Consider the following 17,819-nt stretch of genomic DNA (forward strand, 5'->3'; position numbering starts at 1 on the left):
AGTGCCAATGCGTCCACGCGTAGGCTGTGCCGTAGCATACGCGAGCGCTTGATGCAGAAGTATAAATCAGCCTTAAGTATCACCATGCACTGGGTGCGCAGACTATTTTACCCATCTTTAAAATAGCAAACGTAGATTAGACACATCCTAAGTGCAGCTGCAACACATTGTGCTTACCATATTGCATTAATAATCAGATGAATACGTGCATATCGATAATCTGAATGAGGAGTAAAGCCCTTGGGAGGCTGGTTGACGTCATTGGAGAGCTTTAGATAACGCAGCGCTTTAAAAAACATGGCTTCAAAAGGTGGATTTTATTGTCCTTGAGAGACTTGTCTCCTCCGCTGTCTTTGAGACGCTCTATCTGAACAGGTCTGGGGTTTATGATGACAGTTTAATTGGATGCGCAGCATTCCCCTGGACTGCAGCCAGATGAGAGATGCGTCTGTGGGAACGCGGCCCAGCAAACGGGTCTCTGTTACTGATACACCTGTGCTAATGTTAATGAAGCCACCGGCTGAGGAATGCAGAAAATTACCCTTTTGATTGGAGTAATTAGCGACGGTCACTCAGGATCAGTGATGAGGGGTTAAACTATTTCCCATAGGCCCGTATACTGATGTGGGGTCAGCAGAGGCAATGAGAAGCCAGATACGCCTGTTTTACTTTAAGTTTTTGTCTTGTTTCTTGTTCAAATGTCTAATAATTCCTAAATCAAAAAGCAATTGCTTAAGAAGTGAAACAGAAATGTTTTCAGAAATATTGAGTCAAAATTAAGTGAGAAAAAAGCTAAATAATCAGACAATGGGGTGAGCAAAAAATACCCCACTGGCTGATTATTTTGCCTTTAAGTAAAAACTCTCTTAATTTTGACTCATTATTTCTGAAAACAAGACAATATGCATTACTTGTCTAGAAAACGCTTCTTGATTTAAGACTTTTTAGAGATTTGGACTACAAACAAGAGAAAACCTGAGTAAGAAAAGCTTTATTTGTGGCCTAGTCCACTTCCCTTGTTCACATTACTCCTGACTTTATTTTACTCTTTTGTCCTTCAGGATGGGCTAGTGATAAACCATCACGCTGACCACACGCTCAACAGTTTCTGTCAGTGGCAGTCGGGTTTATCAGGCCGAGAAGGACGCCGGCATGATCACGCTATCCTGCTGACCGGTCTGGACATCTGCTCCTGGAAGAATGAGCCGTGTGACACTCTGGGTGAGGAAAACACATGCAGAATATTGTGAATTTATGGATTGAACCATCCACTCCCTCAACTTTTACCTGCTTATCATATTTTAGAGAGATTGTCTTGCTGGTGGCATGGCCGGCGCATACATAGAGGTGACCTAGGTGGCTTCAGCAACACCTCCCTCACCACCCACGTCTTCAGTTATGTCCGCGACACCACCCTTACCACCCGCGTCCTCAGTTCTTCACTTTGATAACCGGTCACTTTCGATTTTACTTTCGGGGTGAGGGCGGCGTGATCGTCTTTTGCCTAGAGCAGCAGTTCAGCTTGCTCCGACCCTGGCTGGAGGGTACAACCATCTAGCTTAACGGTGCAAAAGACAATACTATGTGTTTCAATTGGTGCTTTTGAAAACACTGTCGGTTGGGTTTAGGGAAGGGGGTGGGCGGGACAATCAGTGCTATTAAACAAACTCTGTTGGTCGGGTTTAGGGAAGGGGGGGGGGGCGGGTCCGTTGGTGCTTTTGAAAACACAGCATGTTGGGTTTAGGGAAGGGGTGGGCGGGTCAATCTGTAATTTTGAAAACACTGTCGGTTGGGTTTAGGGAAGGGGTGGGCGGGTCAATCTGTAATTTTGAAAACACTGTCGGTTGGGTTTAGGGAAGGGTTGGGCGGGTCAATCTGTAATTTTGAAAACACTGTCGGTTGGGTTTAGGGAAGGGGTGGGCGGGTCAATCTGTAATTTTGAAAACACTGTCGGTTGGGTTTAGAGAAGGGGTGGGTGGGTCAATTTGTAATTTTAAAACACTGTCGGTTGGGTTTAGAGAAGGGGTGGGCGGGTCAATCTGTAATTTTGAAACACTGTCGGTTGGGTTTAGAGAAGGGGTGGGCGGGTCAATCTGTAATTTTGAAACACTGTCGGTTGGGTTTAGAGAAGGGGTGGGCGGGTCAATCTGTAATTTTGAAACACTGTCGGTTGGGTTTAGAGAAGGGGTGGGCGGGTCAATCTGTAATTTTGAAACACTGTCGGTTGGGTTTAGAGAAGGGGTGGGCGGGTCAATCTGTAATTTTGAAACATTGTCGGTTGGGTTTAGAGAAGGGGTGGGCGGGTCAATCTGTAATTTTGAAACACTGTCGGTTGGGTTTAGAGAAGGGGTGGGTGGGTCAATTTGTAATTTTAAAACACTGTCGGTTGGGTTTAGGGAAGTGGGTGGGTAGGGATATCGGTTGGTCGGTCAGTCGTCAGTCAGTTGACAGCGGCCTCTGGTGGATTTACGTGAGAACAGCAGGCATGAATGGCACTGGCGAAAGAAATCTGAAATCTGAAAAAACACACACAGCGGCCTTTGGCAGATGCGCGAAAACCAAAACTGCAAAAAAGTACCTCCTGGGACATATTTTGTGCTCTCCAAAAATGTTTATAGGGGTATGTATCAATAATGAGCCTGGGTTGGCAATATTGCTGAGATGTTGCTGAGACATGCTTTAAAGCTGACGTTCCTATCACTTACAGCAAATCTGATTTCTAGTTCATTTCGTATATAATTAATTTTTTTCCTAAAAGTGGATGTTTTCATAGCATCTACTTGTATATAGGTTTATTTTATAAAGTATGTATCATAATTTGGATAAAATATTGATCTTGAATCAGGTGGAGGACCTTCACACACAGCAAAATTGCTTGTCTTGTTTCTAGCCTAAATATCCTAAAATTCTCAAATCAAGAAGCATTTTAAGGACAAGAACAAAATATAGTCTTGTTTTCAGAAAGAATGACAAAATGTAGTGAGTTTTTAATTAAAACGAGGTAAATAATGTTAATGGGGTAAGCTGAATAACGTTAAAGTGAGAACAGTATTATTCTGCTCACCCCACTGGCAGATTTTTATGCTTTTTAAAGGCAAAACTCACTTAATTTTGACTCATTACTTCTGAAAACAACACAATATTTTCTGCTTGTCTTGAAAATCCTTCTTGATTTAATAATTTCTCTAAATTTTGGACTAGAAACAAGACTAAAACTCTGCAGTATTTTCCCAATGCGTAGTTCAGTGTGTGCTGTATAAAGGGTTAAATGGAATCATAGGTTTTGTGTGACGTTTAGGATTAATGACCTAATTTGTGCTATTTGTTGGCACTCAGCTACGGTTAAACTGCTCAATTATTACAGGTACAGTGAGCGTCTTTTCCTCTAATAAGCTGTTTGCGTTCTCCACCCTGTGCCACATAAAAGAATCCCCATTAGCAAGGCTAGCGCAGGCCACGGTTCAAAGAGAGAACGTTTGTGGAGAGTCAATGATTAACAGTTGAGCGCAGACCCAGACTTACACACCTCACAGGTCAAGAGGTCAGAGGTCAGGGGAGATTTCAGGGCCTTCAGAGGTCACGCAGGGAAGATTAAAGAGCAGCGCTAAAACTTGTGTTATAGATGCGCACACACATACAGTACAGTACTGCATGTCTGAGAAAAAGCACCCGGCGTTCATTCATTCATTGTATTTTATTATTTGACAGAAGGATCAGGATTAATGTACAATGTGCTGTCAAAAGTACAATCAATTAGATGCAAGTTTTGAAGGTGTTGTGACACGAGTTGTAGTCTGAATGAACTACAAAAGCGAATCATAAACAACAATAACACATCAATAAACTGATCAATTAATAAACAAGTAAATTGTTAATAAATATAAAAAAAATACTAAATAAACATATGGAGGGTGTCTGTTGTGGTGATTCTACAGTTACTATGGTAACACAACAACTTTAGTAATTAATGTGTTGTTATTATCCCACAGTTGCTATAGTAACACAACAACTGTAGTAATGAATATGTTGTTATTATCCCACAGTTGCTATGGTAACACAACAACGATAGTAATTAATATGCTTTGATAATTCGACAGTTGCTATGGTAACACAACAACGATAGTAATTAATTTGCTGTGATAATTCGACAGTTGCTATGGTAACACAACAACTATAGTAATTAATCTGCTGTGATAATTCGACTGTTGCTATGGTAACACAACAACTATAGTAATTAATGCGTTGTTATAATCCTACAGTTGCTATGGTAACACAACAACGATAGTAATTAATATGCTGTGATAATTCGACTGTTGCTATGGTAACACAAAACTATAGTAATTAATGCGTTGTTATAATCCTACAGTTGCTATGGTAACACAACAACGATAGTAATTAATATGCTGTGATAATTCGACAGTTGCTATGGTAACACAACAACTATAGTAATTAATATGCTGTGATAATTCGACAATTGCTATGGTAACACAACAACTATAGAAATTAATATGCTGTGATAATTTGACAGTTGCTACGGTAACACAACAACTATAGTAATTAATGCGTTGTTATAATCCCACAGTTGCTATGGGAACACAACAACTATAGTAATGAATATGTTGTTATTATCCCACAGTTGCTATGGTAACACAACAACGATAGTAATTAATATGCTGTGATAATTCGACAGTTGCTATGGTAACACAACAACGATAGTAATTAATTTGCTGTGATAATTCGACAGTTGCTATGGTAACACAACAACTATAGTAATTAATCTGCTGTGATAATTCGACTGTTGCTATGGTAACACAACAACTATAGTAATTAATGCGTTGTTATAATCCTACAGTTGCTATGGTAACACAACAACGATAGTAATTAATATGCTGTGATAATTCGACTGTTGCTATGGTAACACAAAACTATAGTAATTAATGCGTTGTTATAATCCTACAGTTGCTATGGTAACACAACAACGATAGTAATTAATATGCTGTGATAATTCGACAGTTGCTATGGTAACACAACAACTATAGTAATTAATATGCTGTGATAATTCGACAATTGCTATGGTAACACAACAACTATAGAAATTAATATGCTGTGATAATTTGACAGTTGCTACGGTAACACAACAACTATAGTAATTAATGCGTTGTTATAATCCCACAGTTGCTATGGGAACACAACAACTATAGTAATGAATATGTTGTTATTATCCCACAGTTGCTATGGTAACACAACAACGATAGTAATTAATATGCTGTGATAATTCGACAGTTGCTATGGTAACACAACAACGATAGTAATTAATTTGCTGTGATAATTCGACAGTTGCTATGGTAACACGACAACTATAGTAATTAATCTGCTGTGATAATTCGACTGTTGCTATGGTAACACAACAACTATAGTAATTAATGCGTTGTTATAATCCTACAGTTGCTATGGTAACACAACAACGATAGTAATTAATATGCTGTGATAATTCGACTGTTGCTATGGTAACACAAAACTATAGTAATTAATGCGTTGTTATAATCCTACAGTTGCTATGGTAACACAACAACGATAGTAATTAATATGCTGTGATAATTCGACAGTTGCTATGGTAACACAACAACTATAGTAATTAATATGCTGTGATAATTCGACAATTGCTATGGTAACACAACAACTATAGAAATTAATATGCTGTGATAATTTGACAGTTGCTACGGTAACACAACAACTATAGTAATTAATGCGTTGTTATAATCCCACAGTTGCTATGGGAACACAACAACTATAGTAATGAATATGTTGTCGTAATTCCACAGTTTCTATAGTAACACAACAACTATGACCTAATCCTTTAGATTTCTACAATAGGGTACATTATATTATATTATAATATTAAAGTATGCTACACTATTTATTAGTTTATCAATCCACTATAATTAATGCTACACCATGCTGTAACATTCATTAACAGTAGGTTGTAAATATTGTAATATATAAACAATATAATACACTTGACTATAGAATTGTTCAGAAAAGGACAGTTTGTTTTACTATATATTACTATAGTATTTTTATTCATGTGGTAATGTTTTAACTTGAACTAAGAGCTATAGAAACAACCCTGAATTTCTGTACCTGCTAATTTGTTGAACATTTGAAGCACTTTTTTTTATTCTGAAAACTAATATCAACTATATTTTCACCTGAAATTACAATAATAACATGGAAACAAATCATTAAGAATGACTCTTCACACTCCAGAATGCAAAAATACACAGATGAATAATAATTAAATCAAACACAAGTCCTGAAAAGCAAACAAGATGCTTTTTTTTGTCCCGTTTATTATTTTCAGAAGACACAAATAAATGTCTGCTGCAGCATATCTGTGCAGTGCATGCACATATTCAATCACTCAGCACATGCAGTACAGTACAGTATGTGTGGAAAAAGCTGCACGTACATTAAGTGATTAAATCAAAGCACAATAAATCCCACTCCTCTGGTGCTTTTGGGGTTTGACTGTGCTCCAGCTTTCACCAAAACTCCACAGGTTTTGTATTAAAGAGAAAGTCATAACTTGTCATAAAATACTGTACAGTCGCCTCAGATCTCAGACTTGTGTTGCGACACATATAGAATTGTTCAAAGCGTTGCCTTTTCCATCTTTTATGTTCAGCAGTTAATATACTACTCCTAGCTTACTTCTAATGCGTTTCAGACTCAAGCGGGTTGCAGTAAGTCATAAATGTGTTCAGATTTCCTGCAACTGGATTTGATCTCTCGCTCTTAAACCAGTGCTGGTGAAACAAATGCAGTCCAAGCCTTGATCTGATTATTTCAGTGCATTTCTCAGAGTGTTCACTGTGCGCTCGCTTCTGACAAATACGGGTTATAGACACTGCTGTGCTGAAGCTTTGAGTTTGGGTGACTTAATTCTAAAATGAAATAAAATCAGTATCGTACAGGTGCTGATGTAACGGGTCTTTATTTTTGCTGGCTTTTTTATTAGTTGTATTTCAAAATATTTCGTCTTAATTGTTTTAATTCCAGGTTTTGCTCCGATCAGTGGGATGTGCAGTAAATACCGCAGCTGCACCATCAATGAGGACACGGGACTCGGTCTGGCCTTCACCATCGCCCATGAATCTGGACACAAGTAAGAGTTCAGTTTATAAATTCATATGACATCATACAATATTTTTGCATAAAATAAATAAACAAGGTGCCGTGTTTTAGACAACACGGTATCAACCCACATTAAAAATACTATAGTAGTTTATAGCTAATACTATCGTGTTTTTGAACTATTTTATAGTAAATTTCTTGACATAATCTGTAGTGGTGATTCCACAGTTGCTATGGTAACATGACAACTATAATAATTTATCTGTTGTGGTGATTCCACAGTTTCTATGGTAACACGACAACTATAGTAATTAATCTGTTGTGGTGATTCCACAGTTTCTATGGTAACACGACAACTATTGTAATTAATCTGTTGTGGTGATTCCACAGTTGCTATGGTAACACGAAAAACTATAGTAATTTATCTGTTGTGGTGATTCCACAGTTGCTATGGTAACACGACAACTATAGTAATTAATCTGTTGTGGTGATTCCACAGTTGCTATGGTAACACGACAACTATTGTAATTAATCTGTTGTGATTCCACAGTTGCTATGGTAACACGACAACTATTGTAATTAATCTGTTGTGGTGATTCCACAGTTGCTATGGTAACACGACAACTATAGTAATTTATCTGTTGTGGTGATTCCACAGTTGCTATGGTAACACGACAACTATAGTAATTAATCTGTTGTGGTGATTCCACAGTTGCTATGGTAACACGACAACTATTGTAATTAATCTGTTGTGGTGATTCCACAGTTGCTATGGTAACACGACAACTATTGTAATTTATCTGTTGTGGTGATTCCACAGTTGCTATGGTAACACGACAACTATAGTAATTAATCTGTTGTGGTGATTCCACAGTTGCTATGGTAACACGACAACTATTGTAATTAATCTGTTGTGGTGATTCCACAGTTGCTATGGTAACACGACAACTATAGTAATTTATCTGTTGTGATGATTCCACAGTTGCTATGGTAACACGACAACTATAGTAATTTATCTGTTGTAGCGATTCCACAGTTGCTATGGTAACACGACAACTATAGTAATTTATCTGGTGTAGCGATTCCACAGTTGCTATGGTAACACAACAACTATATTAATGTATCTGTTGTAATGATTCCACAGTTGCTATAGTAACACGACAACTATAGTAATTAATCTGTGGTGGCGATTCCAAAGTTGCTATGGGAACACAACACTATAGTAATTATGTTGTAGTGATTCCACAGTTGCTATGGTAACACAACAACTACAGTAATTAATCTGTTGTGGTGATTCCACAGTTGCTATGGTAATGCAACAACTATAATAATATAAACAAATACCCAACTATAGGGTGTATCGTACTACTGTACACCACAGTTTACTCTAGTAAATCTTAAGTATGCTAAAATATGTATAAATTCAGTATTATTAATGCTGCATTATGCTGGGGTATGCATTAAAAAGCTGTAAATAATATTTACAATATAATACACTTCACTATAGTATGGTTAATGACTATATTATTTACTATAGTATATGTTTTATGTGGTAATGTTTTAACTTTAAATAAAAAGAGCTATGGGAACAACCTTTTCAGTCACTACAAGTTAAGCTTTTGTTGGAAATTTAAACATATATTTTGAAGCAAACGACTAATATTGCATTACTATAATTATGTTAAAAAATTGCTGTAATAAGATAAAAACAGTGTATTCTTTATAATTAGTTTTTCCTGATGAATGAAAGGCTTGTTTTCCACAGCTTTGGAATGGTCCATGATGGCGAAGGCAATGTGTGTAAGAAGTCAGTGGGAAACATTATGTCTCCCACTCTGGCCGGACACAATGGTTTATTCTCCTGGTCGTCCTGTAGCCGACAATACCTCAACCGATTCCTGAGGTGAGTGAGGATGGGAACACATCCACTCCCTGAACCCTGATTTTTGTGCTTTAATCTAATCTATCCTAATCTGATCAGGGCTCACAAAACTGCTCGCCTGATGTCGCGGGGCTGTTATGTTGTTCTAGTCGGGCTACCAAAAATTATTGATAATAATTAATCTTAACGGGAGGAAAAATATAGCCTATTTCAATGCTTTTGCATTCTCTCACAGATGAAGTAATCATGTTGGATGTCATTTTCATGCGTCAAGGAGCCACTATGCATATTTTGATGACTCTTTGACTGAGTGTGGAATCATGGGAGTTGTAGTCACATTGTAAACACATTTTAGGCTTCTGTTAATGGTCTGTTGTAGTGCTGCTCTGTACAGTCTAACACACAACAAATTAAAGTCTCACTGCTGTTTCCCTGCTTTCTAGAAAACCTTTACTCATTCATAACTCTATTCATTGATCACAGCATTCATTCATTCATCCATTCAATTATTTGTTCATACATTCATTCGTCCCTCCTTTAAATCACATTCCCCTCCATCATTCATTCATTCATTCATTCATTCATTCATTCATCCATTCATTCATTCAATCATTTGTTCATACATTAATTTGTCCCTCCCTTCATCACATTCCCCTCCATCATTCATTCATTCATTCATTCATTCATTCAATCAATCAATCATTTGTTCATACATTCATTTGTCCCTCCCTTCATCACATTCCCCTCCATCATTCATTGATTCATTCATTCATTCATTTATAGATACATTTATCCCTCCATTCATTTTTTCCTTCATTCATCCACTGCTCCCTCCATTCATACAGTCATTCATTCTTAGCTTTATTCATTTATTGCTCTCTTTATTGCTCCATTAATTTCTCCCACCGTTGATCGCTTAATTCATTCATTCATTCATTCATTCAGAGCTTCATTTAGAGCTTCATTCATTTATTCCTCCCTCCATTCTTCGCTTCTTTCATTTATTTACTGCTCCCTCTGTTCATTGCTCCCTTTGTTCGTTCATTCATTCATTCATTCATTCATTCATCCACATCTTAATTCATGAATTCATCCTTCAATTCATTGCTCCCTTTATTAATTTATTCATTTATTCATCGCTCCCTCTATTCAGTGCTCCCTTTATTAATTTGTTACTCAATCTTTTAAATAATTCATTGATTCATCTGTCCATCTATTTATCGCTCACTTTATTCTTTAATTCACACATTTATTCAAACATTCATCCCTCCTTTCATTAATTACTAATATTTATCACTTCCTCCATTCATTCATTCATTCATTCATTCATTCATTCATTATTTTCTCCATTCATTGCTCCCTTTGTTCATTCATTAATTTATTGGTTCATTTATTTATCACTCCCTCCGTTCATCACTTCCTTCAATTACTCATTCATTCCTTAATCCATTCATTATTCTATTCTATTCTATTCATTCATTTATTCATTCATTCATTCATTCATTGTTTTCTCCATTCATTGCTTCCTTTGTTCATTAATTAATTCATTTACTCTTCGTTCTCTACATTATTCATTCATTCATTTCGTTCATTATTTTGTTCATTAATTTATTACTCTCTTCTTTAATTCATTAATTCATTAATTCATTCATTCATTCATTCATTCATTCATTCACCACTCTATTCATACATTTATTTATTCTTTTCTCCATTCATTGCTCCCTTAAATTTTTTATTGATTCATTCATTCATTTGTTCAAGCAAATGTGAAATAGAGTGTGTGAAGTCATTAGGTCTCACTAGTTTAAAAGCTTATTTCTCAGCTTCTGGATATTTTAATAAAAACAAATTTACATATTGTGCTTAAAGATACATACTTCCACTTGCTGCACATCAAGAACATAACAGTGAACATAAAACCAGAATCAGCTCATGACATTCACAGTATAAACTGTAATGAACTGTAATTGACTTGGAGAGTCTCCTTCAGAATCACATGCTCTACTCACTGGCGGCCCAAATCAGCATTCATAAAACCCAGATCTGAACAGCCGTGGCCTTTACTGAGCATCTCCTGTCCATTAGTCATCCGTGCAGAGAGTCTAGACACCAACCTCATCTTTATAAGTAGAATTTGTAGCGCCGTTTTGGTTGTCGTACCTAAAAGTGAGCAGGTTTTGTGTTTCGCGTTCTGTCTGAGAGTGCCGTCTGTGCTTGTGAAAGAGGATCAGCGAGACCTGCTGGCCTTAAATTAAGCGGCGTGTGAAAAGAAGCGCTCTCTCTGCTGATGAGCTCATCCTCTTCTCCAGATTCAGAAGACACAGAAGGGATTCCCTGCATTTACTAAAACTCAGCTCCTTCCAGCACTTCTTGTGAAAACTGTAAAGTGCACAATTTTTAGGGTGTGTTTACATTTGTGGTTTCGTTGTCTTGGCTCTTTTTATCAGATCATAAAAGGATAGTAATGTTTTGTTTTTTATATATTTATATGTGTGTGTGTGTGTGTGTGTGTGTGTGTGTTTGTTTGTGTGTGTGTGTGTTTGTTTGTGTGTGTGTGTGTGTGTGTGTGTGTGTGTGTGTGTGTGTGTGTGTGTGTGTGTGTGTGTGTGTGTGTGTGTGTGTGAGTGTGTGTGTGTGTGTGTGTGTGTGTGTGTGTGTGTGTGTGTGTGTGTGTGTGTGTGTAAAAATGAGCATTTTTGATATGATGGAATTGTTTTTTAATGCTTATTTTTTTAATACTCCTATCATTCATTCATTCATTCGTTCATTCATTCATTCATTTATATCTTTATTAATTTATCGATTCATTCATCCCTTTATACATTGCTCCATTCATTTATTACTATCTGCATTTGTTGCTTCTTTCATTCATTCATTCATTCATTCATTCATTCATTCATTCATTCATTCGATCATATCTTTATCAATATATCAATTCATTCATCCCTTTATACATTGCTCCATACATTTATCACTATCTGCATTCGTCGCTTCATTCATTCGTTCATTCATTCATTCATTCATTCATTCATTCATTCATTCATTCATTCATTCATATCTTTATTAATTTATCAATTCATTCATCCCTTTATACATTGCTCCATTCATTTATCACTATCTGCATTTGTCGCTTCATTCATTCATTCATTCATTCATTCATTCATTCATATCTTTATCAATATATCAATTCATTCATCCCTTTATACATTGCTCCATACATTTATCACTATCTGCATTCGTCGCTTCATTCATTCATTTATTCATTCATTCATTCATTCATTCATTCATTCATTCATTCATTCATTCATATCCTTATTAATTTATCAATTCATTCATCACTTTATACATTGCTCCATTCATTTATCACTATCTGCATTCGTCGCTTCATTAATTAATTAATTAATTCATTCATTCATTCATATCTTTATCAATATATTAATTCATTCATCCCTTTATACATTGCTCCATTCATTTATCACTATCTGCATCCGTCGCTTCATTCATTCATTCAGTCATTCATCTCTTTATTAATTTATTAATTCATTCATCCCTTTATACATTGCTCCATTCATTTATTACTATCTGCATTCCTCGCTTCATTCATTCATTAATTCATTTATTCATTTGTGTTTTCATTCATTGCACTATTTGTTTATTCATTCATTCAATCATTCATCCCACCATTCATTGCTCCGTCCAATCCTTCATTCATTTATTCGATGCTCCATTCATTCATTCATTCATTACTCCATTAATCCATCGTCCAATTCATTAATTTGTTCCTTCATTCATTCATTTGTTCATTCATTCATTCACACTCACTGATTCACTCATTTATTCATTCATTTAATAATTAGTTTTTTTTTTTGACTGCTTGTTATGGCTGCATGGTTGAGTAGTCAATCAAACAGCTTTGTCCTTGCAAGTCCTTTACACGCAGCAATCCCAGAATGCCTCAGTGTGCAGGGAAACCCCCATCATCTGCTGTTCATGTTCACTAAGTCCTGCTTCCAGTTATCTGGATCAATGCAGCAGCATCTGGTCCACAGAGGCAGGAATGTCAGCGTCAGATGAATCTGATTCAGTTCCTCACCGGCACTCAGTTTTCCCACTGTCACCTCTTTAAGTTTCCTCCGCGGATTACAGCGAGCGACAGCTATAACACAGGCCCGGACTGCCTTTCAAGCTCAGCTTTATGAGTGATAAAAGCGGAGAAAGGTCTGAAAGCAGATCAGGCTTTCGCTACTCGAAGGTTTTGTGATGTGAGGTAGGTGAAGCTGCTCATGAGCAATGGGAAACAGATGGGAGGACAGCTGAGTGAGAATGACATGCCGGATTTATCCCAGTGCGCTGCTGTTTTTGGGGCGTCGCGGGTGTGGACAGAAAGAAATGGGGGATGATCATTCAGCAGATCGACGCCTTCAGATAGTCCTGGAAAAGCTGTGGTTCACAGGCAGACTCTGATGACACTCATGCTGCTGTCACTCCACTGTATTTAGTGCACATTCTGTCACTAACTTATGCCTTGACAGTTTAAGTGCTGGCTCACAGCCAGGGTCTAGTTTTTCAACACACATATATAATAGTGCTTCTTGAGTAGCACCAAAACATTGCTATGAATGAATGAATTAATGAATGAATGAATGAATGAATGAAGGGAGAGATAAATTAACGAATGAATGAATGAAGGGAGTGATGAATAAATGAACAAATGAACGAACGAATAAATAAATGAATGAAGGAATGAATGAATGAAGGGAGCGATAAATTAACGAATGAATGAATGAAGGTAGGGGGTGATGAATAAATAAACGAATGAACTAATTAATAAATGGAGTGATAAATGAATAAATAAATTAATGAATGAATGAAGGGTGTGATAAATGGAGGGATGAATAATTTAATGAATGAATGAATGAACGAATGATGTGATGAATGAAGGGAGTGATGAATAAATGAATGAATGAATGAATGGAGCAATGAATGAATGAATGATTGAATGAATGAAGGGAGTTATGAATAAATGAACGAATGAACGAATGAACGAATGAATGAATGAATGAATGAATGGAGTGATAAATGAATGAATTAACTAATGAATGAATGAAGGGTGTGATGAATGGAGGGATGAATAATTGAATGAATTAATTAATTAATGAATGAATGAACTGAGTTATGAATTATTGGAATAATGGAGGAATGAATGCAGTGATGAATGAATAAATGAATGAATAAATGGAGTGATGAATGAATGAATGAATGAATAAATGAATAGACAGATAAACGCAGATAGTGATGAATGATTGAATTAAATGATGAAATAATCGCTTTTAAAGTCAACTAATCACTTTTAAAGTTGGCGGTTCATTCCGCTGTGGTAGCCCCTGATGAGTAAAGGAACTAAGCTGAAGGAAAATGAATGAATGAATGATTGATTTCGACTGTAATGCCATAATGTACACCTTTTGTAAAGCTGCTATGAAATAAAGCGCTTTAGGAATAAACTTGTATTGAAAGGAATTGCTGCTGTTTTATTTGACTATGTGATGTTTGTGTCTCAGCTCGGCTCAGGCCACATGTCTGTCTGATGAACCCAGCGCCATACAGGAGTATAAATACCCGGAGAAGCTGCCCGGAGAGCTGTATGACGCAGACACACAGTGCAAATGGCAGTTCGGAGAGAAAGCGAAACTCTGCACTCTGGACTTCAAGAAGGCAAGTCCAGCTATGTCCATAAAGTCCTGAAGGAAGACATCAGCGGCCGGAAGTTATGTTTGTTTGTTTAACCCTTGTGTGTTGTTCAGATTGACTCCGCTTTGGTTATGTTGGTGACTGTTTTTGCCCCATTGACTTCCATTATAATCAAAGTTTTAGATTCCAAAGCCATGACAGCAGATGATCATGCGTTCTTGATTGTTGCTGGATTTCCCTGTTAGAAAGAGATCAAATGTGACATTTACCTGTTGATCATCAGTTGGCACCATTAACCCTTTAGACAGGCCTGTGTGTGTTTCTGGCTTTTATTTGGAGTAAACGCGCAAATTATAGTGTGATTGCATAAATATACTTACTATGTTCTGAGAGTTGAGGTGCTTATTTTTAATTTTCTCAAACATATCAAGACAAGTGTGATGCATGATTCCTCCGGCTGCAGTGTGTTAAAACCCGTATACAGTGGTTAGCACTGTGGCCTCACAGCAAGAAGGTTGCTGGTTCAAGTCTCGGCTGGGTCAGTTGGCATTTCTGTGTGGAGTTTGCATGTTTTCCCCGTGTTGGCGTGGGTTTCCTCCGGATGCTCCGGTTTCCCCTCACTGCTGCAAACCGTGTAATGCAACTCTACAAAGAGCACTGTGTAGGGAACATGTCAATCTGAACACAGTTCCTTTATTGAGCTCTCTTCTATTCAGCTGTAAATCAGTGGTGTTAAAGGCACAATATGTAGTTTTCTCCACTAGAGGGCGTGTATTCACAACAAACAAAGGCCTATTTTGATTATTCTTAAGCTGCAATCACACCAGATGCAGAAGAAGCATCAAGCGTGGGTGATTTACATGTTAAGTCAATGCAAAGACGCGAATAGGCATCCTGTAGCACAATACGCCTGAATGAGGTGGCGCGAATGAAGCGATTCGTGCAAACGAAGTGTGCCGAGTTGAGCGTATTGCACAAATCGCTCAAGTTGTAAAATCTGAACTTCGGAGGACATTCGTGTTAACCAATCAGTTGCTTTCTCTTGTAGGAGAGTGATTATAATGTAGCGCCTGTTGTTGGTGTCCCGGGGGAAAACCCTTCTGCTGACTCCGAACAACAGCTCATCAAACTGGGCTCAGTCTGAAGCACCGCTGAAAGCTCCATCCTCCAGTTTCTGGAGGAGTTGATGAACTCACGGAGCTATGTGCACCTCAGAAAGGATCTAGTGGACTCAGGCACGGCTCCAAACAAATCGACGCTGTTTTTCAGTCTTCCTAAAGCATCAAACACAGCTATTCCCTCAATAAAATCCATGTTAGCCTTTACCAACGAAGTCGCCGTGCAGACCAAAGCCCCGATGATGAATGATATGATGCGAATACGCGTCTGTTGTGAAGTTTTTTTTTTTTTTTTTTTTTTTTTTTGCTTGTTTATTTTACAGGGACACTACACTTGACATTGTTATACAAAGATAACCGATGTTGTGTACATAGGGCATATAGCATAAAGCTAATTTGCAGCCCTCGTCCCTGGTTAGGCTTTACATTATAAAAAAGAAAAATAATAATAATAATAATAATAAAGAAAACCGGCAAGAATAAAACACAATACAGCAAACATGTACAATATTTACAGAGCCATAAACATAAGATGCAAGTCCATATGGATAAAGAGAAATGTAAATGGGACCAACCTGAAAGAGTAATGCTTAATGTTCACATTGCTGTAAAGTGAATTTGATGCGTGAATAAAGCGGATTTTACGCACGAATGAAGCAAGTAAGCACTGTGATTGGTCGGTTTGGTAGCAGTGACAAGTGTGGGCGGTGCTGAGAGCCGCAAGCCTATTAGGGTGAGTGTCCGCAAGTGTCAAGTCTCTTGAAGGAGCTCCAGATGAAGTTCTTTGAGTTTACCTTATGATTAAAGTTTGTTGCGCGTCCGCCAGTTCCTGCCTCAGATTGAGCAAGTTTGAGCTACTTCTACATTAAGGTAGCGTCCAGAAAAAAACAAAACACCCGTCACTAATCACTTTTAAAGTCAACTAATCACTTCAAAAATCAACCAATTGTTTCCAAAGTCAACTAGTTGGTCTCAAAGTCAAATAATTTCACTCAAGGTCAACTAATCGCTTTTAAAGTCAGCCAATCACTTCAGAATCAACCTATCGCTTCCAAAGTCACACCTAATTGTTTTCAAAGTCAACTAATCAATTTCAATGTCAAGTAATCGCTTTAAAGGTCAGCCAATCAATTTTAAAGTCAACCAAACACCCCTAAAATCAAGTAATCATTTTCAAAGTCAACTAATCACTCCTAAAGTCAACTAATCACTTTTAAAGCAATGGGTTTACTCACTTTTTGTAGGTAAAGTCAACTAATCACTTGAATAAAATGGGTTCGTTCGCTTTTATTTAATCAAAGTCATCTGACAGCTTTTAAAATAATGGGTTTGCTTAATTGAAGTCAACTGAACACTTTAAGTAAAGTCAGCTAATTAATTTAAAAGCAACAAGTTTACTTGCTTTTTAAGTAAAATGAACTATTCCCTTTTAAAGCGACAGATTTACTCACTTATTTATAGCATTAGGTTTACTCACTTTTTAAGTAAAATCAACTAATCATTTAAAGTAACCGGGTTACTCTTTTAAACTAAACTCAACTAATCGCTTTAAAAGCAAAAGGTTTACTCATAGTTTTAAAAAAGTCAACTAATCTCTTTTAAATAAGTGGGTTTACACTTTTTAAGTAAAGTCAATTAATTGCTTTAAAAGCTACTTAAGGAAAGTCAACTAATCACTCTAAAATCAACACATTTACTCACTGTTTGAAAAATAAAGTAATCGAATTACTTTAAAAACAACAGATTTACTCGCATTCTTAAGTAAAATCAACTAATCACTTTTTACAGTGGAATCTCAGCTTATAAGAGCAAAGCTCCTCATCTCAGCACCAGATGAGACAGTTATTGCGCTGTGAGATGCTCTTGTTTTGTCCTGTGGTCTCTCTGTTTTCATTGTGATCGGCCTGAGACGTTGATAATCCACAGGACCAGCAGTACTCGGATTCGAGGAGGTCTCGCTTTAACACACAGCTGCAGAACTTGTGTTGGGATTG

General features: G+C 37.0%; 2 protein-coding genes across 3 annotated transcripts in view; both read left to right on the forward strand.

Annotated features, from left to right (window-relative positions):
• The window catches only part of tars2 (threonyl-tRNA synthetase 2, mitochondrial), a 601,872-nt gene that overhangs the window by 492,901 nt on the left and 91,152 nt on the right, over window positions 1-17,819 (forward strand). The gene's annotated exons all lie outside the window — the stretch shown is intronic.
• Window positions 1-17,819, forward strand: part of adamts16 (ADAM metallopeptidase with thrombospondin type 1 motif, 16) — a 76,980-nt gene that overhangs the window by 33,195 nt on the left and 25,966 nt on the right. For both annotated transcript variants that reach the window (XM_001922411.9, XM_073925676.1), the window contains exons 7-10: window positions 1,062-1,221; window positions 7,060-7,165; window positions 8,900-9,037; window positions 14,578-14,731. In XM_001922411.9, the coding sequence (XP_001922446.4) occupies window positions 1,062-1,221; window positions 7,060-7,165; window positions 8,900-9,037; window positions 14,578-14,731 (558 nt within the window). The remainder of the gene's footprint in view (window positions 1-1,061; window positions 1,222-7,059; window positions 7,166-8,899; window positions 9,038-14,577; window positions 14,732-17,819) is intronic.

The sequence above is a fragment of the Danio rerio genome, chromosome 16 (genome assembly GCF_049306965.1).
Source record: "Danio rerio strain Tuebingen ecotype United States chromosome 16, GRCz12tu, whole genome shotgun sequence".
NCBI lineage: Eukaryota > Metazoa > Chordata > Actinopteri > Cypriniformes > Danionidae > Danio > Danio rerio.